At 43.1% G+C, this 24,650-nt stretch overlaps 1 protein-coding gene across 7 annotated transcripts in view; it reads left to right on the forward strand.

Annotated features, from left to right (window-relative positions):
- The window catches only part of nectin1b (nectin cell adhesion molecule 1b), a 146,937-nt gene that overhangs the window by 42,443 nt on the left and 79,844 nt on the right, over nucleotides 1–24,650 (forward strand). For all 7 annotated transcript variants that reach the window (XM_051398163.1, XM_051398164.1, XM_051398166.1 and 4 more), the window contains exons 2-5: nucleotides 6,804–7,175; nucleotides 8,692–8,991; nucleotides 9,961–10,078; nucleotides 14,953–15,104. In XM_051398163.1, coding sequence (XP_051254123.1) covers nucleotides 6,804–7,175; nucleotides 8,692–8,991; nucleotides 9,961–10,078; nucleotides 14,953–15,104 — 942 coding nt within the window. The remainder of the gene's footprint in view (nucleotides 1–6,803; nucleotides 7,176–8,691; nucleotides 8,992–9,960; nucleotides 10,079–14,952; nucleotides 15,105–24,650) is intronic.

The following is a 24,650-nucleotide window of genomic DNA, read 5'->3' on the forward strand; positions in this document are numbered from 1 at the left end:
ACCCCACCCTCCGTGCCCCGAGCCTATACCTGCAGCTGCCGGGGCTCGGCCTGTCTGAGACCATAATGCATCACTTTGAAGAGCGCCTTTGGCCCCCTTTTTATTTATTGATCAGCTCTTTGCTATTAAGACATCCAACAGCTGCCCTCGTTTGAAAGCCCAGGGAAACTTTTGCATTATTGAAAAATAACCAGTGCACATCATCGCGTACGCTGAGCCCATTCTGGGGATGAGATGCTCTGTTGACTAATTGTCTGGTCTGTGTAAGTGCTCCCTAGCGTCTTGGCTTGAGATCAGTCTGGCAAAGTGTATTATTGTCTAGCTGTTTTTGCTCTCACACCACAACATTTCATTTCTAATACCTCACTCTGACACCCGCAATACCTGGATCTGGTGTCTGTTTTTCCCTTCAGTTTCAGTCAAACAAGCACAACTGTAATGCTTACAGTCATTCATTTACCAGGTAGGGGAAATCTCCCTCCCCTTCACTTGTAACCGGCCTTTTGTTTGCTGACAGTTGCTTGCTATCTGGTATCAGTGGGTGATGTCATCTCGCCATTTGGTCAGGTAACGTCAGGGCTGTTTATTTTGTGTCGTAGAACCGAAACCGTGGTGGCCTTGTTTAGTTAAGCTGCAGGGGGAGGGAGGAGGGTCAGAGCTCTCTGATTCTGTGTTTACACTCGATATGTGCTATACTCTCTCTCTCTCTGTCTGTCTCTCTCTCTCTCTCTCTCTCTCTCTGTCTGTCTCTCTCTCTCTCTCTCTTTCTCTCTCTCTCTCTCTGTTTCTCTGTCTCTCTGTCTCTCTCTCTCTAGGGCAAAAGCCTTATTTTTGGCCCAGCTTTATTTGCCTTTGCCGCGGTCAAAGACAACTAAAATCCCAGATTACTTCTAGCATATTTTCTATTAGACCAGAATAAAAAAAAGCATTAATTACAGGAAATCCACAGGCACTCTTACCCACTGTATATATTCTCTTCTATCCAAAATGATGGTAAGATGCTCCCAAAAGGGTCAGAATAAACTCCACCCTGTCATCTATATTTGGTTCTTTGAAATTGTATGATAACAAAATGGAGTAGCTGTGTTTTCCTGTGTTTCATTCAAGGATGAATCATTATCCCGCTGAAATAAGATGACAAGCTCAGTTTCAGGCGAACTGATGCATCCCCTTGACATTTGAAACGCCTTAAAGCTGCTCGAGGGCCATGTGTGTGGGCTTGTGCTCTGAACCTTATGTTGCCTCAGAAACGATGGATGCAGCTACATTAGGTGAGAATCGGTGCGTACGGTTGACTGGCCTATGCTACGCACTGCCAACCTGAAATGTGTCATTTTATAACCTCAGTGGAAAACACGGGACTACTGTGCCGAGGCGCTCGGTCATTACGCTTCTCTCTCCCCCAAACAAACCGCCACTGGGAATAGTTAAAATGAAACGCACAGCGCCTTTCATGGAGCAATCCCAGACTGGAAGTTGACTAACATAATAAATATTCCCGATAATCATTAACATTTACAGCGCAGCAGATGTTACATTGTCCTCAATGAACGAGTGTGTTGTACAAAAGACTATTTCAAATTTGAACCAGATAGTGGAAAATTAGGAACAGGTCTACTAACCATCTGTTCCAGTGAGGTTTCGCTTGCCTCTGCAGTTGAATGTTTGCTTGGGGAGACAGAGGGTAAAGAGAGCTGCTTTGGCAGGTACACCATTGTTTACCCAAGAGACCCGGCTGAAGCACCATCAAATAGTGTCTGAGTGTAGATTAAAACAAATTCTCTGACACATACTGCTCCATCTAAAAAAGCTGAATGGCCATGGTCAACAAAAAGCAGCATTAAACATAAAATATGCCTGCTTCTGCTAAATGAATTGCCCTATCTGTATTTAAACCCCCGGTAGAGTGAGATAGCTCTCAGTTATCCCTAAGAGTAATGCCATAATTTATTTTATAAAGCATTTTGAAAAGCACTTCTATCTGTTGATAACATAAGCAAAACGCCACTGGTTGAGCTCCAAAATACTACTGACAAAAAAGGGGAATAAACAAGCAACTAATGGGTGGGTTTTGTGCGTTGTGAGACAGAAGATTTGGACTCCCCCTAAACACCCCATGTGTGGTCATGAATAGGGGAGCATAGAGGCCTGTGCCATTGCCGTGGGAACTGGGACAACATTAAACAGTCATTATCCTGAGTGGCTCAAGCCATGTTTTATCTATCAGCATCCCACTTAAGTAACAATGGAGCAACCAAAGCGTCTCCAGCATGAGGAGATGATGTGTCTTCATGTGATAAGCTTTAAAAGCTGCATTTGGCACAAAGTTTATACCAAAATATGCCTGTGTAAGAGAGCTCTACAAGCTGAGAGATGTCATAGATTTGACCTATTTGCCTAGATTAAATGTTAACGTTGGGGTTGGACAGAAGCAGGAAATATTCCCTGTCATCAGGAAGTGACAAGTGAGTGCCCAGTCCGATGAAAATGGAAACCGTTCACTCTCTCCACCCCTAAAAGCTACTGAGCAGACGACATTTAGAGGAGTGCAGTTTAATGACATCACATTACACATTTTCTGGGTTCTGAAGTTTTCAAACTTCAAACAGCGACGTCTCACTGCCATTTGGGACTGACAGTGTGCCAAGTTGCCTGGTGCAGCTTTAAATAGAAGACATTAATGAGTGCCTCTTCTAAAATATGCATTGAGTCCTATTTAATCTTTGCCTTTCCTCGCATTGCAGCAGCTAGAGGTGAATTATTCTGAACTTTATTTGACTCAGGCACAAATGGATTTCTCTTGGATGAGCATGGCCCAAGTAATGGTAAATGAGCCAATAATTGTCTTTTGAAATATTGTTGGTTGTTGGCCAGTTCAGCTAAGAAAAGAAAGACAATAGTGTTACATATCCATTGCGAGATGAGCTGCCAAATAGCAGTTGTTTTATGGAAAAGAAGCTTCGTAAGCTTTAGGGGATGGCGCCCTGGTTTTCAATTTAGGGTTTTATGGTGGTGTTATTGTTTTATATGTAGAGCAAGGTCTGGTTTTACATTGCACTGAAGAATATCTGGGAACAAACAGATGTATGAATGTAGTGTATTTAGTGTTGAAACTTTAATTTGATTTTTTTTTCTCTGCAGCAGAGACAAAAAACAAATATGAAATGTTAATGTCATGTTACTCATTAGTTTTTCATTTGTTACAGAAAGGAATGTTTTTCATACTTGTGTTTGTTCTCCCACATGGGTAATAAAATCTGATTGATTTACTGTAAACACACCCTTCAGCATTTGTGATCAGATCTTTTTACAGTGAAGACTGTTCTGCAGGTCTGTATTTTCCTGGATATTGTCCACACACCATAGGAAGACCATTGACTGAAGGCTGTTAGTTGGTGCAGCATGCCTCACACATTGTCCAATGCTCCATATGCAAACAACACAAAGCACATGCTTTTCCTTGCTGCCTGACGGGCCAGATCTTATTACAGTCGAATGTTCTGTGCAGAGCTCTGTGCCGAGGCCTTGTGAGTCTCTTGCTATCAGTGCAGGGCCAGACGGTACAGCAGCTGTTTTAATAGTGCCCCTTATGTCCCCCCTGATCCAAGTCAGCTCACCTGGTGTGAATCAAACCACTCTTCTTTTTTTTTATATTCTGCCAGCTTGGGTATACTTTCTGCTTTTGTTTGTTTGTCCTATTTGCTTTTCCTTCCAGAAATAGGGCTCCTCTCTTTACTGGCAACTCTCAAGGCAGTGTCTAGCCTCAGGTGTATTAGAGCATGACTGTCCCCCCAGTCACCCTCTTGTCAGTGTGAGAACAAAGCAGCAGCAGCACAAGCAACAACGCCGGCCAGCCTCAAACCCGCAGCACACCTACAAATCTCCCTAAAGCTCCGCCTTCCTCTTTGTCTCCCTCTCTCTCTCTCTCGCCAGTTCTGCATCTCCACTACTTTGCCTTCTTTTTTCTTCCCCTGATTTCCTCCCCTGTTTCTGCCCCACTGGCTTTCATAACCCCCACAAAATCTACCTTCTTAGTGCCTCTTGCATGTATGAGTCTCTGCTCTTCCATGGCTTTGCCGCTCTGTGGTGTAGTCTGTAATTACAGCTCTATACTGTGTGCTCAGCCAAGGACTACTCCAGTCCTTGAGTGAAAGGGGTCCCCGTGGGCGCCCCTGGTCCTTCACGGAGGGGATTTGGGCTCTGTGGCTGTGTAATTATGCCTATTCCTCTGGTTTCCATTTGCGTGAGCTGCTGTTTATTTGGTTCAATCTGAGTGGGGAGCATCTGACTCAAAGGAGGAAGGGCAGAGCAAGGGAGGGAGGGGCTGCAGCTTTTCATACAGCCAGCCCCTGCCAGTATTGTTTTAGCATTCAAGTGGGTGAGGTCTGGCCAGGTACATATTTATGAGTTTTTACAGCCCCCCTGCACACACAGCCCCCCTGCTTCACTCCAACTTAAGATTAAACTTTAACTAGTGTTGTCACACAGTAAATTGTGTTTGCTATTTCAAAAAATATCATACTATAGCTGCCACAACTGGTAATCTAAGCTGTGATAAAATGGAGTAAAGCACTGCCCTGAGGTGCACAAGGACACAGGTGTTGCTCAAGGTACAGATGACAAGGTTGCCAGTCCTCCCTGTCAAACTGTATTAGTAAATCAATCTGTCATCGTCAAATCCCCCAAGTTTAAATCTCTATAGAGAGAGTCTTGCTGATGTGGCCAGAAGGAAATGAAAGATGATGTGCACTCAGTAACTTCAAAAGGTTGTCACTTTGTTTTTTTATATGATTTGATGTAGGCAGCGAAGGCTGTACTTGAGTGAAAGAATATAACAATGGATAGAAATTGCCTTTCTCTCGTAATGCGCTGCTTTCCAGCATAAGCTATTCAACCTGAGAGTTGTGCGCCCGCCATGAAAGATGGAAAGAAGTACATTGTTCATTTTAATGGTGTTCTAGCCAAAGTCTGCCGCAACTATTTCCTCTCTTCATGCATGTATTGTGCCCTGGTGTCCTTCGGCTGACTACCTACAGTTTTTAAGAAAAATAGTAGTTGCTTAGACAGTTTGACAGCCTGCACGCACATTACTCCCCCTCCTCTCTGCTTCAGATTCCTGTATAGTTGAGGTTGGACTACATCAGATATTGTATTCAGTGAGTGTATACACAAATGGATCTCGCTCACGTATTCTTACACATTTTAATGCCCCCTGTGGAAACTTTATCTCCGAACGCAGCGATTATCCATCATTGTGATGCAGTTACTCAGTGTTAAAGAGCCTCTCTCTTTGTGGTGCATGTGTGTATGCCCCAGTCCTCCACTTGAGGCCACAACATATTTTCTCTCTGTTTATGACTTGATTCACTGGTGGCTTTATGAGCCCGGTGTGATTAACGGAGGAATTTCAGTCTTTCCTCCTGTGGGTCCTCACCTATCCATAGGAGATAATTATAGCTGCGCCTGGTTGTAAATACAAGCCCAGCCAGGGGTTGTCGGACCAGGAAATGGGACATCATCAGACTTCACCTGGAAAGGAACATAAATCAGAGCTTGAGATAACAAAGATGTGTCAAAGACAACAGGATGCAGGAGCCCTGCAGCAGTTCAATGACACATCTGTTCAGACTGCAGTCAATTCAGAGCCCAGACCAGGTGTAAATGAACGCTGTAGTTGTATTTCTCAAGACTCAGATTGAAGGAACAAAGAAGGACGAGAGCAGGAAGTGTTAAAAAAAGAGCTGCAACAATTATTGCTGATTATTCTGTTGACTATTTTTTTCTTTAGTCTATAAAATATATGAATAGTGAGTCAGTCTGGTTAGATTGTCTTATCTGAGGAATACACCAAAACCTTAAATATTCAGTTTACAACGATCTATAACATAGGAAAGCCAGAAAAAAAACTCAATTAGGAGAAGCTGTAAGTAGCCACTGTTTGGAATATTTGCTTAAAAAATGACTTTAAGTGATTAATTGATCACAGAAATTGTTGTCAGTTGAGTTTTCTTTGTCAATCACTTAATCCACCATTAGATAAAAGTGGGCTGGAAGGGACAACTAATGCCAGTATGTGTAGACACCACCACAGGCAGGCTTACAGAAGGTCTGTCCTTGCTAATTGACCTTTTTTTTTGCTACCAAACTCCTCACAGGCTTAGATAGTAGCCTAGGGGAGAGGGGCATAATTGCTGTTTTTTTTTTTTTATAGCTAATGTGTGTGTTCTCATTGTTTTGAGTGCTTACACCGGACTTCATTGTTTCTTTTAATAGGAGCTCCGGGCAGTCATTGAAGTATTTGTGAGTAAAAAGTAATTAAAATTACAATGGGTTAGCCAGTGTGTTGCTGGGAAGGTGGAGGGGAGCACAGCAGACGATAACTTGGCTCCAACTCGCTGCCCGTGTACTCATTCATTAGTGATGCATTGGTTCTCGCTCAGTCCTTCCATCTCATCAGAAACAGTACCCTCGTGGACAAAGACAGGGTTGTATAGATGTGCCCATTATGTTAATAACTCCCCCAGCTTTTACACACAACCACCTCCATGTACCAACTCTTTACCCTGATGTATAGGGAGCAGACGTTGCTTCTGTAGCACCGGTAGACTGTGTGGCTGAATCCATGAGTTTGACTGGGAGTGCTGTGCGTGCATGTACTACCTAGGAGGCTGAATTGACTCCTTGACTTTCAGTGCATGTACTTGCTATTGACTGGAGTGCTTTGCTTGGCCTTGGACACTTGTTAATCGTAATTAATTGCTTTTCTCTCTCTCTCTCTCTTTGTCCGTCTCTGTAACATCTAGGTGGCGATGGACAGATGGTACAGATGGACTCCAGTAAATCTGGCAATGTGGGTTCACAAGTGGAACTGCGCTGCATTTTCATCAACAGTAACCCGCCAGTCAAGATCTCTCAAGTGACCTGGCAGAAGCTCCTCAACGGCACCAAACAGAACGTGGCCATAGCCAACCCGGCCCTCGGCGTGTCCGTTCTGCCGCCCTTCAAGGAGCGGGTCAGCTTCAAGCAGGCAGCGGTTCGTCATCGTACGCCCTCACTGGAGGACACCACCATCGTGTTCTCCAGCCTGCAGCTGTCTGATGAAGCTGCCTACATCTGCGAGTATACCACATTTCCCGCAGGCAACCGGGAGAACATGGTCAACCTCACTGTGTATGGTAAGAACTTGTACAGAAATATTAAAGATTTATAGATTATATGTCATTTTAATCCTGTTTGAATATCCAGCATCAGTCATGTGAATTTAAGCAAAGACAAAGGCCTCTGTACTGATGTAAATCTTAGTAATCTAATCCGTGTTCTGTTGTGTTATTATTTCAGGGGATCGAGTATGTATAGAGCCAAGAAAACAGTAAAAAATGATAAAGTTCTACATCTTAAAATGAGTTAAGGAGTTATTCCCTCGAACATGTTATTGCTGGCCTGATGAGTAGTCTTTAGTCTCCTAAATTTGGTTCTGTTTGAGCAAAAGAAAGAGACAAAGAGCATTTTTTTGAATCAGATAAAACAGGGTCAAACTGATATCCTACTTTTTAGTGAAAGGCTAAAAGAAACACTTACAGCTCTGCTCTTCTATGTTACATTGCCACAGGCTCTGTTGTAAAGTAGGCTGAGTTCGTTTGGAAGACTTCAAACCAGATGCTCTTTCTCTGTTTGCTAAAGCCGGTGCTCTAACCACACTGTTTACAGTTAAACCTCCCAGTCTGTGATTGGTGAATGGCTGTGCCAACCATCACATGCAAAGGACCTTGTCGTTGAGGATACATGTTCAGCGTTGAAGTGAAAATCATTTTGACGAAGACATGATGTGATGATTGGGGTGACGTGTCGTTTAACACCAATCCCAGATTGGGCCCATATGGCTTTTATGAAAGGGAAAGTGCTGCAGAGAGCAGTCAATAAAAATGGCAGGTGAGACGGAAATCAATAAGGCCACTTCAGACTGTGTAATTTGGCTTGAATAATCCCATCTTGTGTGGGAGAAAAAGGAGTGCCTGAGATATGGTTTATCGTAGAAAGAGGCAGCTTTGAAAAGGTTGTGCGCTGACTCTGATTAAAGATCTAATTAGAAATTAAGTGTTGGTGTGTTTTCCATTAAGTCCCAGTAAAAGAAAAAGCACTTGGCTTAAGTAGTCCCTGTTGCCAGAGCTTCTTGTCAGCCGAGTCTCCATTTTGTGTCACTGAGCCTCCAAGGTCTTTTTAGGCTTCTGCGGCTCAGTGAACGTCAGGAACCTGTGTGCAGATAACCAACCCGCAGCGTTCAAAGAGGCCTCTTCACGGCCAATCTCTCTCTGTTGTGCATTCGCTCACGCTCAAGCCTGCCTTTTGATGTACTACGAGTAGATTGCTAATTGGCAACTCACAAAGGATTCAAATTGGATGACAGTGCATTTGGGTAGGCAAGTGGGTTCTACATCTGTGAGAGCTTCGACAACTGCTTAGGCTTTGAGGAGGGAAAGAAGAAAAACTTTGCCTGATTTGAGTTGCAACACTGTTCTCATCTCTCATCCCCTTAGTTTAATTTACTTCAAAGCTGATTGAAGGTGAAGCAGACAAAATTAGACACCAAAATGAGGATTGGAAACTGAAAGAGAAAACACAAGATCTTTGTTTAATGAGCTTTAATTACTTACATTTCAGTAATTTGATTGCTTAATCCTTTCTTCTTTGCAGCTCGGCCTATGACACGTATGACCTTGACAACGCCGACGATTGTGGCCAGGGCCCAGAAACGCAAGATGACTGTTGCCACTTGTGTATCAGCCAATGGGAAGCCCCCAAGTGAAATCAAATGGGAAACCAGGTTGAAGGGCGAAGCCACTTCCCAGCAGACCCGCAACCAAAATGGGACGGTGACAGTACGGAGCAACTACGTGGTGATACCGAGCCGCGAGACCCACAAACAGAAGCTCACATGTATCGTGATGTACCGAAACGAGAGGATCACAGACAGCGTGGTGCTCAACGTGCAGTGTAAGCATTTGACCCCTTAAAGCTCCCATATTAAGGCTCTTTTTTTTATTCTTGCAATTTTTCTTTTCAAATGAGAACTTATTTTTACTTTTCATGTTCTCATGCACCCAAAAGTTTCCTGCTGCAGGAGCAAGAGTAAACGGATCACCATAGTTTACAGTAAACAAGGTCCTCTTGCAAACACAGCTCAGAAACTTTTCCGGTTGTACAAAACCAAGACAACCAAAAACAAATGAGCTGCTGACTATAGACCAGACTCCCACAAAGATTTTTCTTAGTGGGAGTCTGGTTTCCCGATTCTTTTCTTAATTAAATAATTCGAAACAAACTCACTAAATTCAAACCTAAAAAAAACTTTTTGTGCAGAAAGTTTGTTCATTGCTTTTCTGTTAGATTTCATTCTACTGTGTCTTTCAGGTGTGTGCTGGATTATACCATTATATTGTGGTTTTGTTTACAATAAAACTTTATTTAAAGGTCCAGTGTGTAACATTTAGGAGGATCATTTGGCAGAAATGAATAAAATATTACTAGGTATGTTTTATTTGTGTATAATCACCTGAAAATAAGAATCATTGTGTTTTCGTTACCTTAGAATGAGCCGTTTTTATCTACAGAGGGAGCGGGCCCTCTTTTACGGAGCAACATGTTGAACAGGCATATTTCGACTGTAGCCCATATAGACTGGCTCTAGATACAACCTTTTCGCGAGCTTCACGGCCCCCGTAGTTTCTCCTACTCGCATGGTAGGCGAGCAGTACTCACCTCTAGATGTCATTAATCCTACACACTGGTCCTTTAAGCCTGTCTACAGTAATGTAAAAGAGTAGCATAGATACAACTGTTGAAAGTGTGCAGATTGTTTTTTAGCAATAGTTAACTCACTTTAACAGAGGTGCAATGATACAACAGTGTTTTCGGAATATGTTGTGGAGGGATGAACTGACTCAAGTGTGCCCTTCCTTGCAGATGAACCCGAGGTGAAGATCGAGGGCTTTGATGGAAACTGGTACCTGAACCGGCAGAATGTTCAGCTGACCTGCAGGGCTGATGCTAACCCCCCTGTCACGATCTACCAGTGGAAACTGTGAGTCTGACTAAACCCTAACAAACCCCCTTAAGGCTCAGAAGACGAGACAGAATGGCTATGTGTTGTTTCTCTCACACTGGGTTTCTGACTGGGAAAAAACTGTGTTTTTGTGGAGGACTTAGTAAAGCACCGGAAGACAAGTTATAGAATGGTCTGGTCAAATTGAGTTTGCTCTTTTGCAATATTTGTTTCATGGAATATATATATATATATATAAATATATATATATATATATATATATACACACACACACAAGAAAGTAATCTTCTAAGGTAAAAACACACCAACTTCCTTCATCCTCTCCAGAAATGTGTCTCCGTTTATTTGTTTGTGTATAAAACGTGTAATGAAGATAAGACTTGGACAGAGCACAATGGCTCTATTACGTTTGCAACACACACCCCTATCTGCCTGATGGTCACAGATACTGAGAGATAAACGCAAACAGAACAGGGTTAGATTTGCTTTTGGGGTTTTGCTTTAAAGTCTGAGGACCAGCATGCAGGTAGAGGGGTAAGAAAGCGCCATTGTGTCAGTGCTGTTGCGTTCTCTGGAGGGCACAGAAGGCAGCGGTTTGTCCCTGACAGAGCGGAGGGCTGGAACTGAAAGCTGGAGTAGGAGCTGTGGATTAGGCCAGCATACCGCAGGGCTGACATCAGTGTTTGTGCCTCAGAGACTATCACTGCAAATACACGAGCAAAAAGAGATACAAACATGTTTCCAGGGCCTCCGGGAATCGCCAAATAACCCCGGGTTTGATCTGCTTTGAGTAATGACATGAAAGTTGGTTGTGCAGAAATGATGTAGTTTAAATACGAGCATGGAAGGCAAACAACTAGAATGCTGAATTGTTTACTGTAATTTGCTCTGATCGAACTATTTACTGCGTTTTGATGTCAGATGCAAAATTTAAAAAATATATATATATAAAACAATTCAGTGCAGCTCTTTCAATATAAAGCAACTTTTCTGGACGTATCACAGTTTTTAATGAAAGTATTATATGGTCAAATTGAGAGATAAATGTAGCAATCTGTTCTGTAATTGCTCGGTGAAGGCTGAGTTGAGAAATATGTCACTGGACTTGAGTGGATGTGGATTAATAGACCATTGTGCCCTCATTGTATCTACTCTACAGGCCACTGTTTGATTTTAATGAGGCATGGGGAGTTTTTTTTTCCTTTTTTCCCTTATGCATAGATTTAGCTCTCAGGGGCAGAAACACTGATATACGCACAGCAACAAAAGAAGACGAAGAGATAGAGAAGATTTGACCTGTTTGGGTTTTTTTTCTCAAACAGAGGCAAAGGGAGATTTAGGGAGATAGGGGAAGATAGGGAGAGAAGAGGAGGAGGGTGAAGAGATGTGATCTAGAAAGACGAGGGCACTGTGCTGACAGATAGGAGGGGACGGCCATTGCTGCACTGAAAATGAGATGCCAAATCTGTTGTGAAGGTTCCCCTGGGCTCCACTGTGGAGGTCAGCACAAGGCTGTGACGGAAGGATCCGGAACAGGCCGGCAGGATTGCGTCACACTTAACCACAAACACACACAGACGAGAGGTGTAGCCAAATCCAATAAATATTAATGCCTCTGATACAGATCCACATTGTTTCCAGAGACAATTTGTTGTATATAGAATTTATCTTATCGAATGAGATCTTATTTTTTTTCTTTTTTTTTTTTTAAGCTGCGCTGATTAGTAATAGATTATTTATCAACTATTAAAGGAATCACCATCTATTTAGATAACAGATTTATCGTTTTGAGTCATTTTTATAAGGAAAATTCTCAGATTTCAGCTTCTCAATTCTCTCTTTTCTTTAGTCCTCTATGACAGTAAACTGTATATCTTTGGTTGTGGACAAAACAAGACATTTGAGGATGTCACCTTGGGCCTTGGAAATCATTTTTACCATTTTCCTGCATTTTGTCAATTAATAGATAATGAAAATAACCCTGAGTTGCAGCCCTGATTCATTTGGCTTATTGTGGTACCTATAATGAAAAAAACTAAATTTATTTATTTGTACCATCTTCGTTCACTTTTCACACCACACACAATCTCTGTGCCCCTGCACCGTGTGCAGAAAGCCTTGACACATATACAATTCTTGAAGAAAGCATTCGAACATCTTTGATTTTTATTTTCTTCGAGCACAATGTTGCAGCTTTTTCTTAAAATGGGTTAATGGGGAGCCGCACTGAAATTGACTTGACTAAAGAAAAAGGACACACCCTATTTGAACTTGTTTGTTTCTGAAATGTTTGTTTGTAGGGCATTGTCTCCATGCTTATTTGTTGACTCTGTTTTAAGTGCATACTGTAATTTTCAGTGGGCACAAGAAAAGTAAGCAGAGGGAAGAGAGGGCGGAAGAGTTGTTTATTATCGCAAATAACTCAATTACTTGTGTGCCAAGATTTCAGACTTAATATTTTCTTCTTTTTTTTTCTTTCCTCAAAAAGCAATTTTCCAGAACACACATCATCCCTCCGCAGTGCATTTCTCAAAGATATGAAAATGAAAAAGCAGTATTATTGTCATTACTGTTTTTGCAGTGTGATTACCTCAAACTCCACTCTAATTAGCTGGCTTACTTATCTCTAGTGTGAAAATGTGATTCTATTATTCATGTCAATTAAATGCCACTGAAAGTGAATTGTTGGTTCACTAGCTTCAGATTTATTAATGCCCCTTTAAATGATATGTCAAGTCAGGTTTATTGTAAAACATCATTACTGCAGGATGTCGTACAGCCAGTGCTGCCACCACGGAGGCTACGAAGGCAGATGCACCTTTTATTTAACATAATCGATCATTAAATACCGCTCATGTTTTCTGCAGCTCCTCAAAGAGAATGAAACATTAAACATGAATTTAAGAACACTTTCACGGCAACAAAAAAGATAGATATTTGATTAAAGGCGCCGTCCTTTAGTGCTAGTTATTTGTTAGTTTAATGTCCAGAGAGCAGTCTTAATTTCCTCCTTTAATGAATATTATAATCTCTTAATCAGTTGCCTGTTGCCAATGTGAATTGCCTTCTTTTGAACCCTAAATAACAATAAAGTTTCAAATTTTGGCTGTTAAGCACGTACGGTATGTTTTTCAAGTTTAAGGCCGCTTCCACATGCAGTTCATAGTGAAAGCAGCATGGTGCACTGATGTATAGTGTCTTTGAGTCCCCACACCCAACATCCATACACCCACATCACACACATGCATTCACACGAGAAGGCCAGCCAGCCACCAAAGAATCTGCATCGCTCTCAAGCTGTTTGTTAGCCTTTCATTTCGCTGCCCCTCAGGCTCCGCACACACACACACACACACACACACACACACACACACACACACACACACACATTCAGATGTCTCATACAAATGCAGACATCGCGGCAGAATCTGTGGTCAATCGCAGTTTGCCAGCCTTTTCATTTCTGCAGCAAATCAATTGGGCTTTGCAGAACTCAGCATTTGATAGAGGCTCACAAGGTAACTGATTATTGAATCGTGACATACTGTATTGAAGGTTGTTTGCAGCTCCATTGCAAACGCGCCGCCATAGTGGCATATGAAAAACAACTCGACCATAGCTCTTTTATTACTTTTGTTCTGAACTGTGGCCACTTTATTGCTAAGAAGAAAGAAAAAAATACTTTTTATACTGACTTGGCCTGAAAATCTGCTCTATGAAAAGCATTGAACCACATATGGATCAGCTGCTTGTAATTGACATGTTATGATAAATTAATTAACAAATAGCTTGTCACTGTGTCTTTCCCCTCGTCATTGAAGAGCCTAGTTGAAAGCCTGTTTAGTGCTGCTCAAGTGCTTGATGTGTGCCCATTGTTAGCATGAGACCTAATTTTGTTGCCTCTCTGCAATGTCATTTTGTTTTTCTCTCGCTGTAATAAATGGAGCATTGCATTGTTTTGAATGATCTCGCACAACGGCGGATCTCAAGGTGTGTCTCCGACAGAGAGCGAGCCCAGGAGTGTGGGAGGAAACTCTCTGCAACCTCCTTTTTGTTCAAGGAAACTAAAACTACCACATCCAGCTCGCCACAGCCAAACCAGAGGGCTGTTTAATATTGTCAGTCGTGTTTGTCGCTGTACTTAAGTTAGATCCATTCAGAGCAGCTGATGAAGCTGATCCAGGGAAAGCCAACAGGAAACGGCTAATTGTCATGAAATTTGATACCCTTTTCAGCCCCTGGGCTCCATAAAAAGGGTCCGGATAATAGAATGAAAAGGTTAGTGCACTCATGATCCGTAACCTCAAAGTGTGCTGACCTGATCAAAGGACGCGAGCAAGTCTGAACGTAGTAGAGATAGTGGACCATGAAGACAAACACCTCAGGCAGGAGAAACAGGCTCCAGTTCTCATTGACAGCCCAGCATTTGGTAGATTCTGCATTTATCGCTTGATCAGCTGCCTCTCTTGACAGCTCCCCCGAGTTTTGAGTTCAGCCATGTGAGCTCTGCCATAGTTGAGGAAAGAAGCCCCCCTCAGCACCCCTACCCTCCTCCTACCACTGTTTTTTTCTATTCCTCGTGCCAAAAAAGCCTGTGTCCTCAGGCATCAACTATGTCTTACCTGTTTGGACCTGCTGGGATTCCCTGTCCTCATAATTTAGTTTGGACTTGATGGATGATGGCTGAAATATATCGCTGTCAAATATTCCTGGTATTTATCTCACCTCGACACACACATCCAGGTTTGTTTGGCACTAGAGACTGTATTTTTCAGGGGCTTTGAATTGCTTTGCCGCTCCTGGGAGAGGAGTTTTTTTTTTTTTCTACTGTTGTCTGGTGTAATTCTTCCTTTTTATGGTGTCTGTATTATTGCCTTTCTCTCTCACCACAGCTTGAACGGCTCCCTGCCCAGTAATGTGGAGATCAAGAACAACACCCTGTTCTTCAAAGGGCCGGTGACCTACGACCTGGCCGGCACGTACGTCTGCGACGCCACCAACGGAATCGGGACTCGCACTGGCATTGTGGACGTCAACATCACAGGTAGGTTGACGAAGGCGGTCGCTTCCGTTTCTCTGTCTCTTCAGTAACTCTGGCATGGCTTACATCAATGCAGTACCCCGCCAAAAATGTTGTCAGGGACCATCAGACCCCCATCCGCTCAAATAAACACAAATATCCATGCACACGCACAGACCAGCTGATTGTAGCAGATTGCCTGTGTGTTTTCGATGCAGTTCCCACCTGCCCTGGCTGTGCGGCTCCCTGCTGCACTGTGTGGAAGGTTAGATGAGGGGGGAAAAAAATAGAAGCCTCTGTGTTTGTGTATCAGAGCTCCACACACACTGTGAGAACGCAACAGACGCCTCCTCTCACCCTGCCCTGTTACGCATCCCATGTGTGGGAGCGATATAAAGCAGGTCTGTTATCGGGCGCCTAAAATAACATCAAGGAAAATGGGGGTTTGAGGTGAGGGTACTGTATTGATCATAGTTTGCTCGCATCACGCTCACATTTCTCCGAACAGCCCGTGCCTCTTTTGTAGTTGAGCTCTGCGTTCGTTCTTTTGTCTCTTCTGTCTTCTGGGGAAAACAAAATGCTGAACAAAACTGATTCAGTTCCCTTGCCTTCCACATAATTGTTGGCACACACGCACTGTGGTTCCTCTGGGTTCTTATCCATAGGAGACGATATTTTGCACTCAAAGCCTTTGCTACAGCATATAATAGATCTGACTTTGCTATACGTACTACAAATGTGGGGATCTTCTTCTATTGGTACCAGCTGTGTGTGTGGTATTGGGAGACTGTCACAGTTTTGCTCTGGTCGGACTGGAAAGACTTTTTCCCTTCACCCTTTTGTGCTCCTTGGTTTCTGGGAAGCGGGGGTGTTCTAACTTGCATTGCTTTGCATGTTGACTCATGTTATGTCTCTGGGAGCTCTGTGCTTGGTGTGAAGTGAACAGCTGTGCCTTACAGTATCATTGCATACCTTTTTTTTTTCTGCTTCCTCTCTTTCAGTGTGTTATTCTCTACTGTAAGGGTTAGGCTAGGACAAAGCAGCTTTGCAGGATGTGATGTCATAATGGGCATTGTGAGAACTTGCCCATCCAGAGTAGGCGGGTTAGTAGTGTGATGATAGAAATCTCAAAGGAGCATGAGCAACCCTTACTTATCAAACAGGAAAGTGAGGAAGTAATCTACTATCAGGAAATCACCCTGCACCAGCTTGTATTGAGTAATTGTGTTCCAAAGAGACTGTTCTGTTTGGCATAAAGTACTGTATCCCTTTGGAAAGGCAAAACAAAGGCACCGAAGTCATTTTCTATTTCTGCTTTTTCATTGATTGCTTAAATTAACAAACCGCATTGCTATTGTCCCTGTAGTCTTTCTGTTTATTCTCATCATTTGTCCGTATAATTTTATACAGTGAGTGAGGTGAACAATGCGTGGGTACATAATGTGAGCGCATTCAGTTTCAATTTGTCTGCATACAAAATTTGATTCCAAGCATTTTGTTTTTTTTTTTACTGTTGTTTCTGTCCTTTTAAAACATTTCGAGCCATGCAAAGATTTGCAGATTGTTCAGCAGCGGGTTACAGGAAATGTAATGATTGATTCTGAAGATGTGAAAACACTCTCTTCTCAGTTCTCAGCTGGAGGTAGCTGTTACATCCTATCACTCTTCACGTTTACAGAAATTAACGCACTTAATTATTACATATCATTCAGGGACCTATAATTACGCATTAAACACACTATTTTTACTCAAACTCGATTGCCACTTCCCCTTTTTCGCTGAAAGAGCTCTATCCTTGATATTTGGATTTATACCAAATCCTGTCACAACACACATATCCTGAATATTAAATGTCACAAGGCATTTGGTGGTCTGTATCCTCTGTAGTAATCTAAACTGGCTGCAAGTGTTGTTGTATACTGTTAGACAGCAGAAGTTCTGAATTTCTGTTTAGGATACACTCCCAAAGTGTCCCATACAAGCCTTAAAAGCATGTTGCCAGTTTCCATAGTAACAGTGACAAGTTAAAGGGAGAGGAGCCAGCCTCCCCTCCTAAAGCTCAGTTCAGAGCCTCAGTTCCAAGATGGCACCCAGTCAAATTGTAGAGGCTCACAAACAGCTATAGTTGACTGTCACACATTAGTATGGTTTGGTGTTTTAGGTTGCAGAGAGGAGTGCAACGGCGTGGACCAGCAGCGACAGAGCTGTCCTGTCCTTGTGTCTCATGCAGGTGCAACATGGATACGTTACAGTGGGATCATACAATGCTCTTTGCTGATGTTGTGAAATGCTAGCCTATTCCTGTCTTAATGTGGGCCTGTCAGCATAATCTTCCGCACTCCCACGGAACGCCATTATGCTTTGAGGACATGTGTAAAAGAAATTGGTATGTTTAGAAGTCATTTCTGTAAATGCAGATCAGCTTGTGGTAGAGTTTGTTTCCGTTATGATGACACGAAGACTGTTAGAGGTGAACTTGAGGGTGGGCACGGCATTCCCCTCTAATTCTTTGAAGTACTCTGTGCTGCCTTGACATTGGCTGTGCATAATGACCCAGTGGTGGAGGTAAAGGAGTATGCTGATGCTTCATTAACTTCAAAGAGCATCTTTGTGCCTCCCAACAGCCTCAGACAGGCCCAGCTGAGACATGGCAGGTGAGAGAGCCCACTGCTGGCTGCTGTTCAAGGCTGCAGCATTGGGCCTCAGTAATGCTAGCTAAGTGTTCTCTGCAGAAAAGGAAGGTGACCAAGCCAATAGCTGCAGTACATTTGTTCAGCAGCTCACAGAGCTACCAGAGCTGATCATTTATAGATAATTATTTCCTTTTTTTCCTTTTCCTTCTGAATGTGATGGTTTTGGATTTAAAGACATTCCACAGATTTTCTAGAGTCAGTATCTCAGGCATCACAGCTGGCCTTTTTTACTGTATCACAGCAATGACAAATATGACACTTAAAACAGTACCACCATTGTACATAGTTCTGTGACTGTCAAGACCTAGATTTATCCAACGCACTACTACTAGTTGCATTATGCATGGGTTTGGCAGTAGCGCTTTTTTAACATTCATTTTGAAGTTGATTTTTAGATTGACACAGCAATATACACCTGCCAGCGAGACAACCCTGCGTCCAGTGTCAGGAAGATAAAATGTCCGTGACAACTTGTTTGTATCACAGAAAAGCTATTTTCTCACACTGGGAAACAACACTGATGGAGCACTTAAGGAAGGCGCATTTTTAATCAAGCTCCTCAGTTTTCATGGACGGATTTGCAGGGGCTGCATAACTGTCACCTCGGCAGATAGCAGGGCCACAGAGCACCTTGTTTCAATTAGTGTGGGGATAGTGTTTGCTGTGGAGATGGCATCGACTACGGTAAGTCACATGGGCTAAGATGGCTTTCTCCAAGGACATGTGTGCTGCAGATATGGTGTCGCTTGTCAGATTCTAATGAACCACTCTCCTGTTTTAATCAGTCCTCGCTCTCTGAAAAAAGAGGTGAAAGAGGAAGTCTGAGGAAAAAAGAAGAGTGGGGGGGGAGAGGGGAGGGGAGAGGATCTATGGCTTCATGTAATGGGCCTCTTCTTAGCAAATACCTCTCTCATTCACATTCAGTTCAGAAATCTCCTGAGGGAAAGTTGACAAGTCGTCAGATCTGATTAATCAGCTAATTACTAGCGGGCATCAGAGGCCATGTTAAAAAATAGAGACAATTAAACACCCTCACAATGAAAGCTATTTTGACGATTCATTCTCTGCAGCTTTTAAGCGTCTAATAGGACTGCCAGTCCAGTCCTATTAACAACAGTGACTCCTGTAAACTATTGCAGCTGACAAAGCCGCAGGAAGAGGGCTGAATGATGTGGTTAAACCTCAAAGATCCTCCCCAACTTAAGAGAGCAAAATCAGTCTTTCATTAAGATAATCAGCTTTTCCACCATCGCGCTCTGTTTTTGTGCTCGAAACAAATCGATGCTGCCATCTTAAATTTCTCTCCAGCGTATAATAAGACGTGATGAATGGCCGTATTGTCAGGATGGCCTTACAATTATGTCATTATCACCTCCGAGAAAGAGGTGTCTGTTTTCTTCGCGGCAGTACAGTTATGTGGCATGTGGGAAAATTTCTCTCAGTGAAGCAGCACATTCACTACAATTAATTTGTTTACTCACTTGAATAATCATTGAAACTTGATTAGATATTTTTCAACCTTGACTCTCCCACACAGCAGCGCTAATCTTTGTGAGATGGGGGCCGCACTGAGTCAGAGACAATGCATAATTCCTGCCCCATTAGTAGGATCAGCTGTGAAGGATAATATCAGATCAGCTCGGGGTCAGCCAGTATGTGAACCTTTTGGTGATTCCACTTATGGCCTCACTGTGCTAACTTTCATCCCCCTTTGTCCGAGCCGTGGCACCGAGCTGCTTTGGGGAGCGGAGGTGCAGTCAGCTTTGCCACAAGGCTTTACCACTCGGGTTAAACTGGATGGAGTGAGAGCGTTCTCTTCAATTTACCAAGAAAGCGTGAGGATGGATCCTTCTGCAAGCACAGGCAACCGCTGCCGACATGTGTTCACGCTCGCCTGAACAAGCAATAGTTCTCTCCCGTGTGAGAAAAATGAAGTTGAGAGAGAAGAGGTGGGGGAAAAAAATCTTAACCGCATGGTGAAAATGAGATGAATAAAACATAGACAGTCCAATGGAAATATAAATAAATAAAGATATCCCTGTGACTGAAGAAGATGCTTCAGTGGGTCTGATTTTTGGAATTTAGTTGAAGAGGTAAAGTGGATTCCAGAAATGGGTTCTCAGGCAAACAGAATCTGGGAGGAGTGCAGAGGTGGAAGAGAGGGCAGGATGCTGTTTACATGACTTTATGTAACAGCCTGTGTCAACTCCTGCTGTTCACTGCATGTCACTTTCTCTATCCTCTAAGTTTTAAAGTACAATGATGAGCAAAGACAGTGAGACACGGTGGCAGTGAGAGGTGCTGACATTCTTTAAAAAGTACCTACATTGACTTTTTCACTGTTTATTTACCAATCTCACTTTAATTTATTTGGCTCCACATTACCAATGCAAGCAAATGAGGCCACTGCCGGGAACATTAGCTATGTCTATATAATGATTACAAATGCTTGCCACCGGGTTGGCAGGAAAGCAGCAGAGACTTGTTGGCAATGGCAAAGGAAGCTTTCTCAGCATACATTTAAATTACTGAGCAGGAGATGTTACTCTGAGATGACATTCGAGATTATAATTGTACTCAAACGTTAGTGCAACTTGAACCGGATGCATAACACACATAACACATTTGTGTGTCCACAATTAGACATTTATTGGGCGTTTATCTTTTATTAGACAGCTATTGACCCTACACTTATGATTGATTCCTCACTGTCTTGCGTCAACAAGAAATACATCACATTAAGGACGTGATGATACCCTTTAATGGGACTTAAGGAGAGACTTCGTGACAAGGAGCTCAAGGTGCTTCTCATGGCAAATACTTCATAGGGGCTGCCAAATCCCAAAACAATCCAAAACTGTTTGTAGTGGCGTTAAAAAGAATCTAATCTGCGCAAATGCTCTAAACTTTCTCCTGTGCTTTCTCTTGAAAGAACACTCCCTTTCCCTCGTCGCTGGTCTCCACAAACACCCACCAACTGTACCTAACAGTCAGTGTTGACGACTTGAGTTCAGTTTTATCAGCTGAGGAACAGGCATGTTGCTCTCTCCGTCACCGCGAGGACTGTCGGTTTCCTCAACATGATAGCACGCCGATCCCTCGTTGTGATAAAACGTGCGAGTCTGCGGCGAGAGCATCCTTGAATAAAACAAGTATCGCACCATATATTACTGACATCTAACAGCAAAGCCGCTCCACGCAGCCATTTGTCTCTTTCTTTTCTCTGACAGAGACAAGAGACATTATGATGTCGGCTTTGCAGAGGTTCCCCCAGCAATGTGAAATTTGTTTGTCTTCGCCTGTCATGGTGGAGTCTGTCTCAATCTGTGTGCTATAGCATATTGCACTGTCGCCTCTCACATCGCCGCCTGCATTATTCATAGATCCAAAGGCCACATGTGTATATCTTGTATATCATTACACCCTCACTTCAAGTAGACACATGCTGTCAGGCAGGTTGAGGAGCGTATTCTCCCCTGCTCCCCCTGCCAGCTTTTCATCACCCTTGAACTTCCTGATCAGGCAGCTCCGAACCTTGAAGGTTCTGGGTCTGCAGCCTGATAGAGCGACTATTTTGCCCCCACATCCTCACTACAGGAGGGGATGCTTGCTGCTCAGATCCTGCCCAGAATATACCTCATTATCCAAATGAGACATTAGCATGAGCCGCTCCCTCGTTCGCACGCCATAGGCCGCCCCATAAAGCCTCTGCTGCGATGTGCTATGCCAGGGAAAGCGCTGAGGGGGAAGACATTGTGGCTGCAGCTCATTTTGCATAAAATGGAGGAGGGGGATGCTCAGTGTGTGAAGGGGTCTATTTTATTTGGAGAAGAAGACATAGCCTGGCTGTGGGAGTGAAATGGAAATGTCACCAGGGGAGAGCATGTGAGAGTAGAGCAGCTGAGATCGTAGTGATTTATCTTAACATTTGTTTCTGCATGGCTTGCTGTTTCTTCTCTCCCGAGGATATGCAGAGGAGAGGGATGTGGCAGACAGATGGAGCAGGGGGATTGGCTTAGCCCCTTCGGCCCAGCTCTGCTCCTCCATCCTCCTCCTCCTCCTCACTGTCCACCCGTGTGGTGTTGGATCTGTCACGCCTCCCTGAGAGCCTGATGAAGTAGGTCAGACGCTGTCCCAGGGTCTGACCACTGGCTCCAGAGCTGCTGCTGCTGCTGTTGCTGCTGCTGATGCTGGGTGGTGATTCACTCATTACACACACAGCTCCAAAATAACAACAAGGAGACAGAAAACAACCAGGAAAAAAAAAAAAACAGTAGAGGAGATGCTGAGGGTAGGGTGGTGTGGTAAACAAACAGTGCCCCGACCTATCCTGGCTTAACACGTACTAACATGCAGATTTGTTTGCTGCATGTCTGCTGACCCAATAACTCATCCTTACAGGGCTTCCACTTAGCACTACAGCCACATGCAGGCTAACAGGGAATTGTTGAGATGCATTTATAATGGCACCTTATGAGCCAGCATTAGTGTTTAGATGCCTGTGTAAATATTCATTGCTCATTAAAGGTGCATTAAGAATGATTTTTACAACCCCCGTAGCACAAAATGACCATATTATAGCTACAAGGGCACAAAACATGCTTTCTTTTGTAACATTTTCCAGTATTTTCCAGAACTTTCTAACACAATATGTATGTGGGATCTCTGCTATAATTTCTCATCTTACCAGTGTTCATTGTTGATATAACTTTATTGTTTATTTCAACTACAAACCAGCATAAATGTGATTCAGAGACTGTCAGTGTCATGAATCATGACATGATCACCAGTAGATGGAAAAAAAAAGTCTGAGATTACGTGCTGTACAGAGATGAAAACAAGAAGCAGTCTCGGTTTCTCTGACAGGACTGTCCTGCAAGCCGCTGCATGTTCACAACATGCCACACATGATGTCACCAGTGTTTTGATGCCAGTATTTCACAGTGTTATCTCCTCCAGCACATTCCATGCCTCTCGTCTATTGGCTTTTTTTTTTTTACAGGGAGTTGAATTTGAATTACTAGTATGAAGGCTTTTATGGCGCAAGTGGGGTTTACCTACACATGAGACGAGCTTATGCCTCTGTAAAATCAGTGATAGCACAGAAAAAAATATATGTTGACAAACAAAAAAGAGATTGTAGATATTGGAAGGGAGCATGAGATAGGGTGGAAAAGAGCTTTGCCTCAGCGCTGACTCCCCGGGCGTGCAGCATGTTAAATTGCTGTCAGTGATGAGCTTTTATTCGTTGTGGCAGCATTACATTTCCATGACTTCACAACCACTGGCAAATTCAGACAGGGGAGTAATGAGGATCGTTGGAATCGCTGAATTAATGCGTCTTCCTCGATTGTCCCCATTCTCAGTCACTCATTATGCCATTCTTTATTTGCCGTTGTCACTCCCCAACCTCTCACAGGCACTCACTCCGTCTTCTTTCTTTCTTTTTTTCCCTTGTTGCCACTCCTCAAACTCTAAGAGTAGCCCTCTATTTTCTTTTCATCTTCTGTTGTGTGCTGCTTGTTCCTCATTTAGTCATATTAGAACACCACTCCCTGTACCGCTCTTTGAAATCCTCTCTCATTTTCCCAGCCTCTGTCATAACACCTTGTCCAGGTGATTGCGCTAAGACTCAGGAATGTTTGTACCTGTCTCTCTCCTTCTTTTTTCATGTGCAGACATGACTTGAGCACACCCAGAAACAGTGCCTGCAGGACATAGTTGTGATACAGTTTCTCTCACTTAAAAGCCTCTTCTGCCTCAGACACTCCTCTCCTTCGATATCTTTGAACATTTGCTCCAGCTGGTAGTTTTGCACTGTAGCTTACACTGAAATACAAAACCCTGTTCCAAATGTATGTTGTTTTATGAAACCACAAATCTGGCATGTGTCATTTCCACAACAAGATGTCAGGCTTTTTTTTTTTTTTTTTGCGAGTGTGCCGCATTTGTTTACCATTTGTTTCTCTTAAAGACTCACTTCAGTCTTACACAAATGACTCAGAGGGAGAGCACTCATGGAGTTGTGAAGGAAACGGATTTTGTCTAAAATGTTGGGAAGTAGTAAATCATCCACTTGATCAAGTCAGATGTGAGTGTTCAAAACTGTATGATTAATGCAATACAAAACGGCATGGATGCATTTAAATAGCTGCAGTATTTCATGTTATTCTTTACCTGTGTAAATCTATCATGCCTCTGGATTGAATTATAGCCTTTCATGGCTCATCTTGGCACCTATTAATCTCAATAGTACATTTTAGTCTCTGCAACTCAAGGTTACCCCACTATCTGCATATTTCCAGAGTGGTGTTAATAGACACTGCCTTTTGTTGCCTGGAACAGTATCAGGGCTGTTGTTGTGCTGCTTTGAGGTCTTTTTTATCTATGTGTTGGCAGGTGTTGCCGGTAGCGATGGCGTGCTGGTGGAACGCCTCCTCCCTCCTCCATGCTGTCAAACACCCCTACGTACCCCGACCATTTCAAATGTGTTTTATTATTAGTGTTTCTGTAATGTGATTAGTTTGCACCATAGCCACTCTAATATCACATAGTCACATTCACAGAGTACATGGGCTAGACAAAGCCTCCGCGCTGGAGAAATTGAGAAATATTTTGCCATTTTGTTATCTTCGTGTGTGCACAAGGCCAGTGGGCTGAATGAAGGTGGTGTTGTGATGTGACCTTGCAGAGGGACAAGTACAGAGCCGAAGTGTGAGGGATAAAGCGGTGAGAACGGGCAGTCCCCTTTTGGCAGAACACCTCATTAAGTTGCAAAATAAAAGTTCCTCCACTGCAGTGAAGTGATCTGATGAGCCTTTCCTCGTGTGTCAGATCTTCTTTGTCTGCTTTGAGAGAACCCCCATTACAGGGGTAG

The sequence above is a fragment of the Dicentrarchus labrax genome, unplaced genomic scaffold, assembly GCF_905237075.1.
Source record: "Dicentrarchus labrax unplaced genomic scaffold, dlabrax2021, whole genome shotgun sequence".
Taxonomy (NCBI): Eukaryota; Metazoa; Chordata; class Actinopteri; family Moronidae; genus Dicentrarchus; species Dicentrarchus labrax.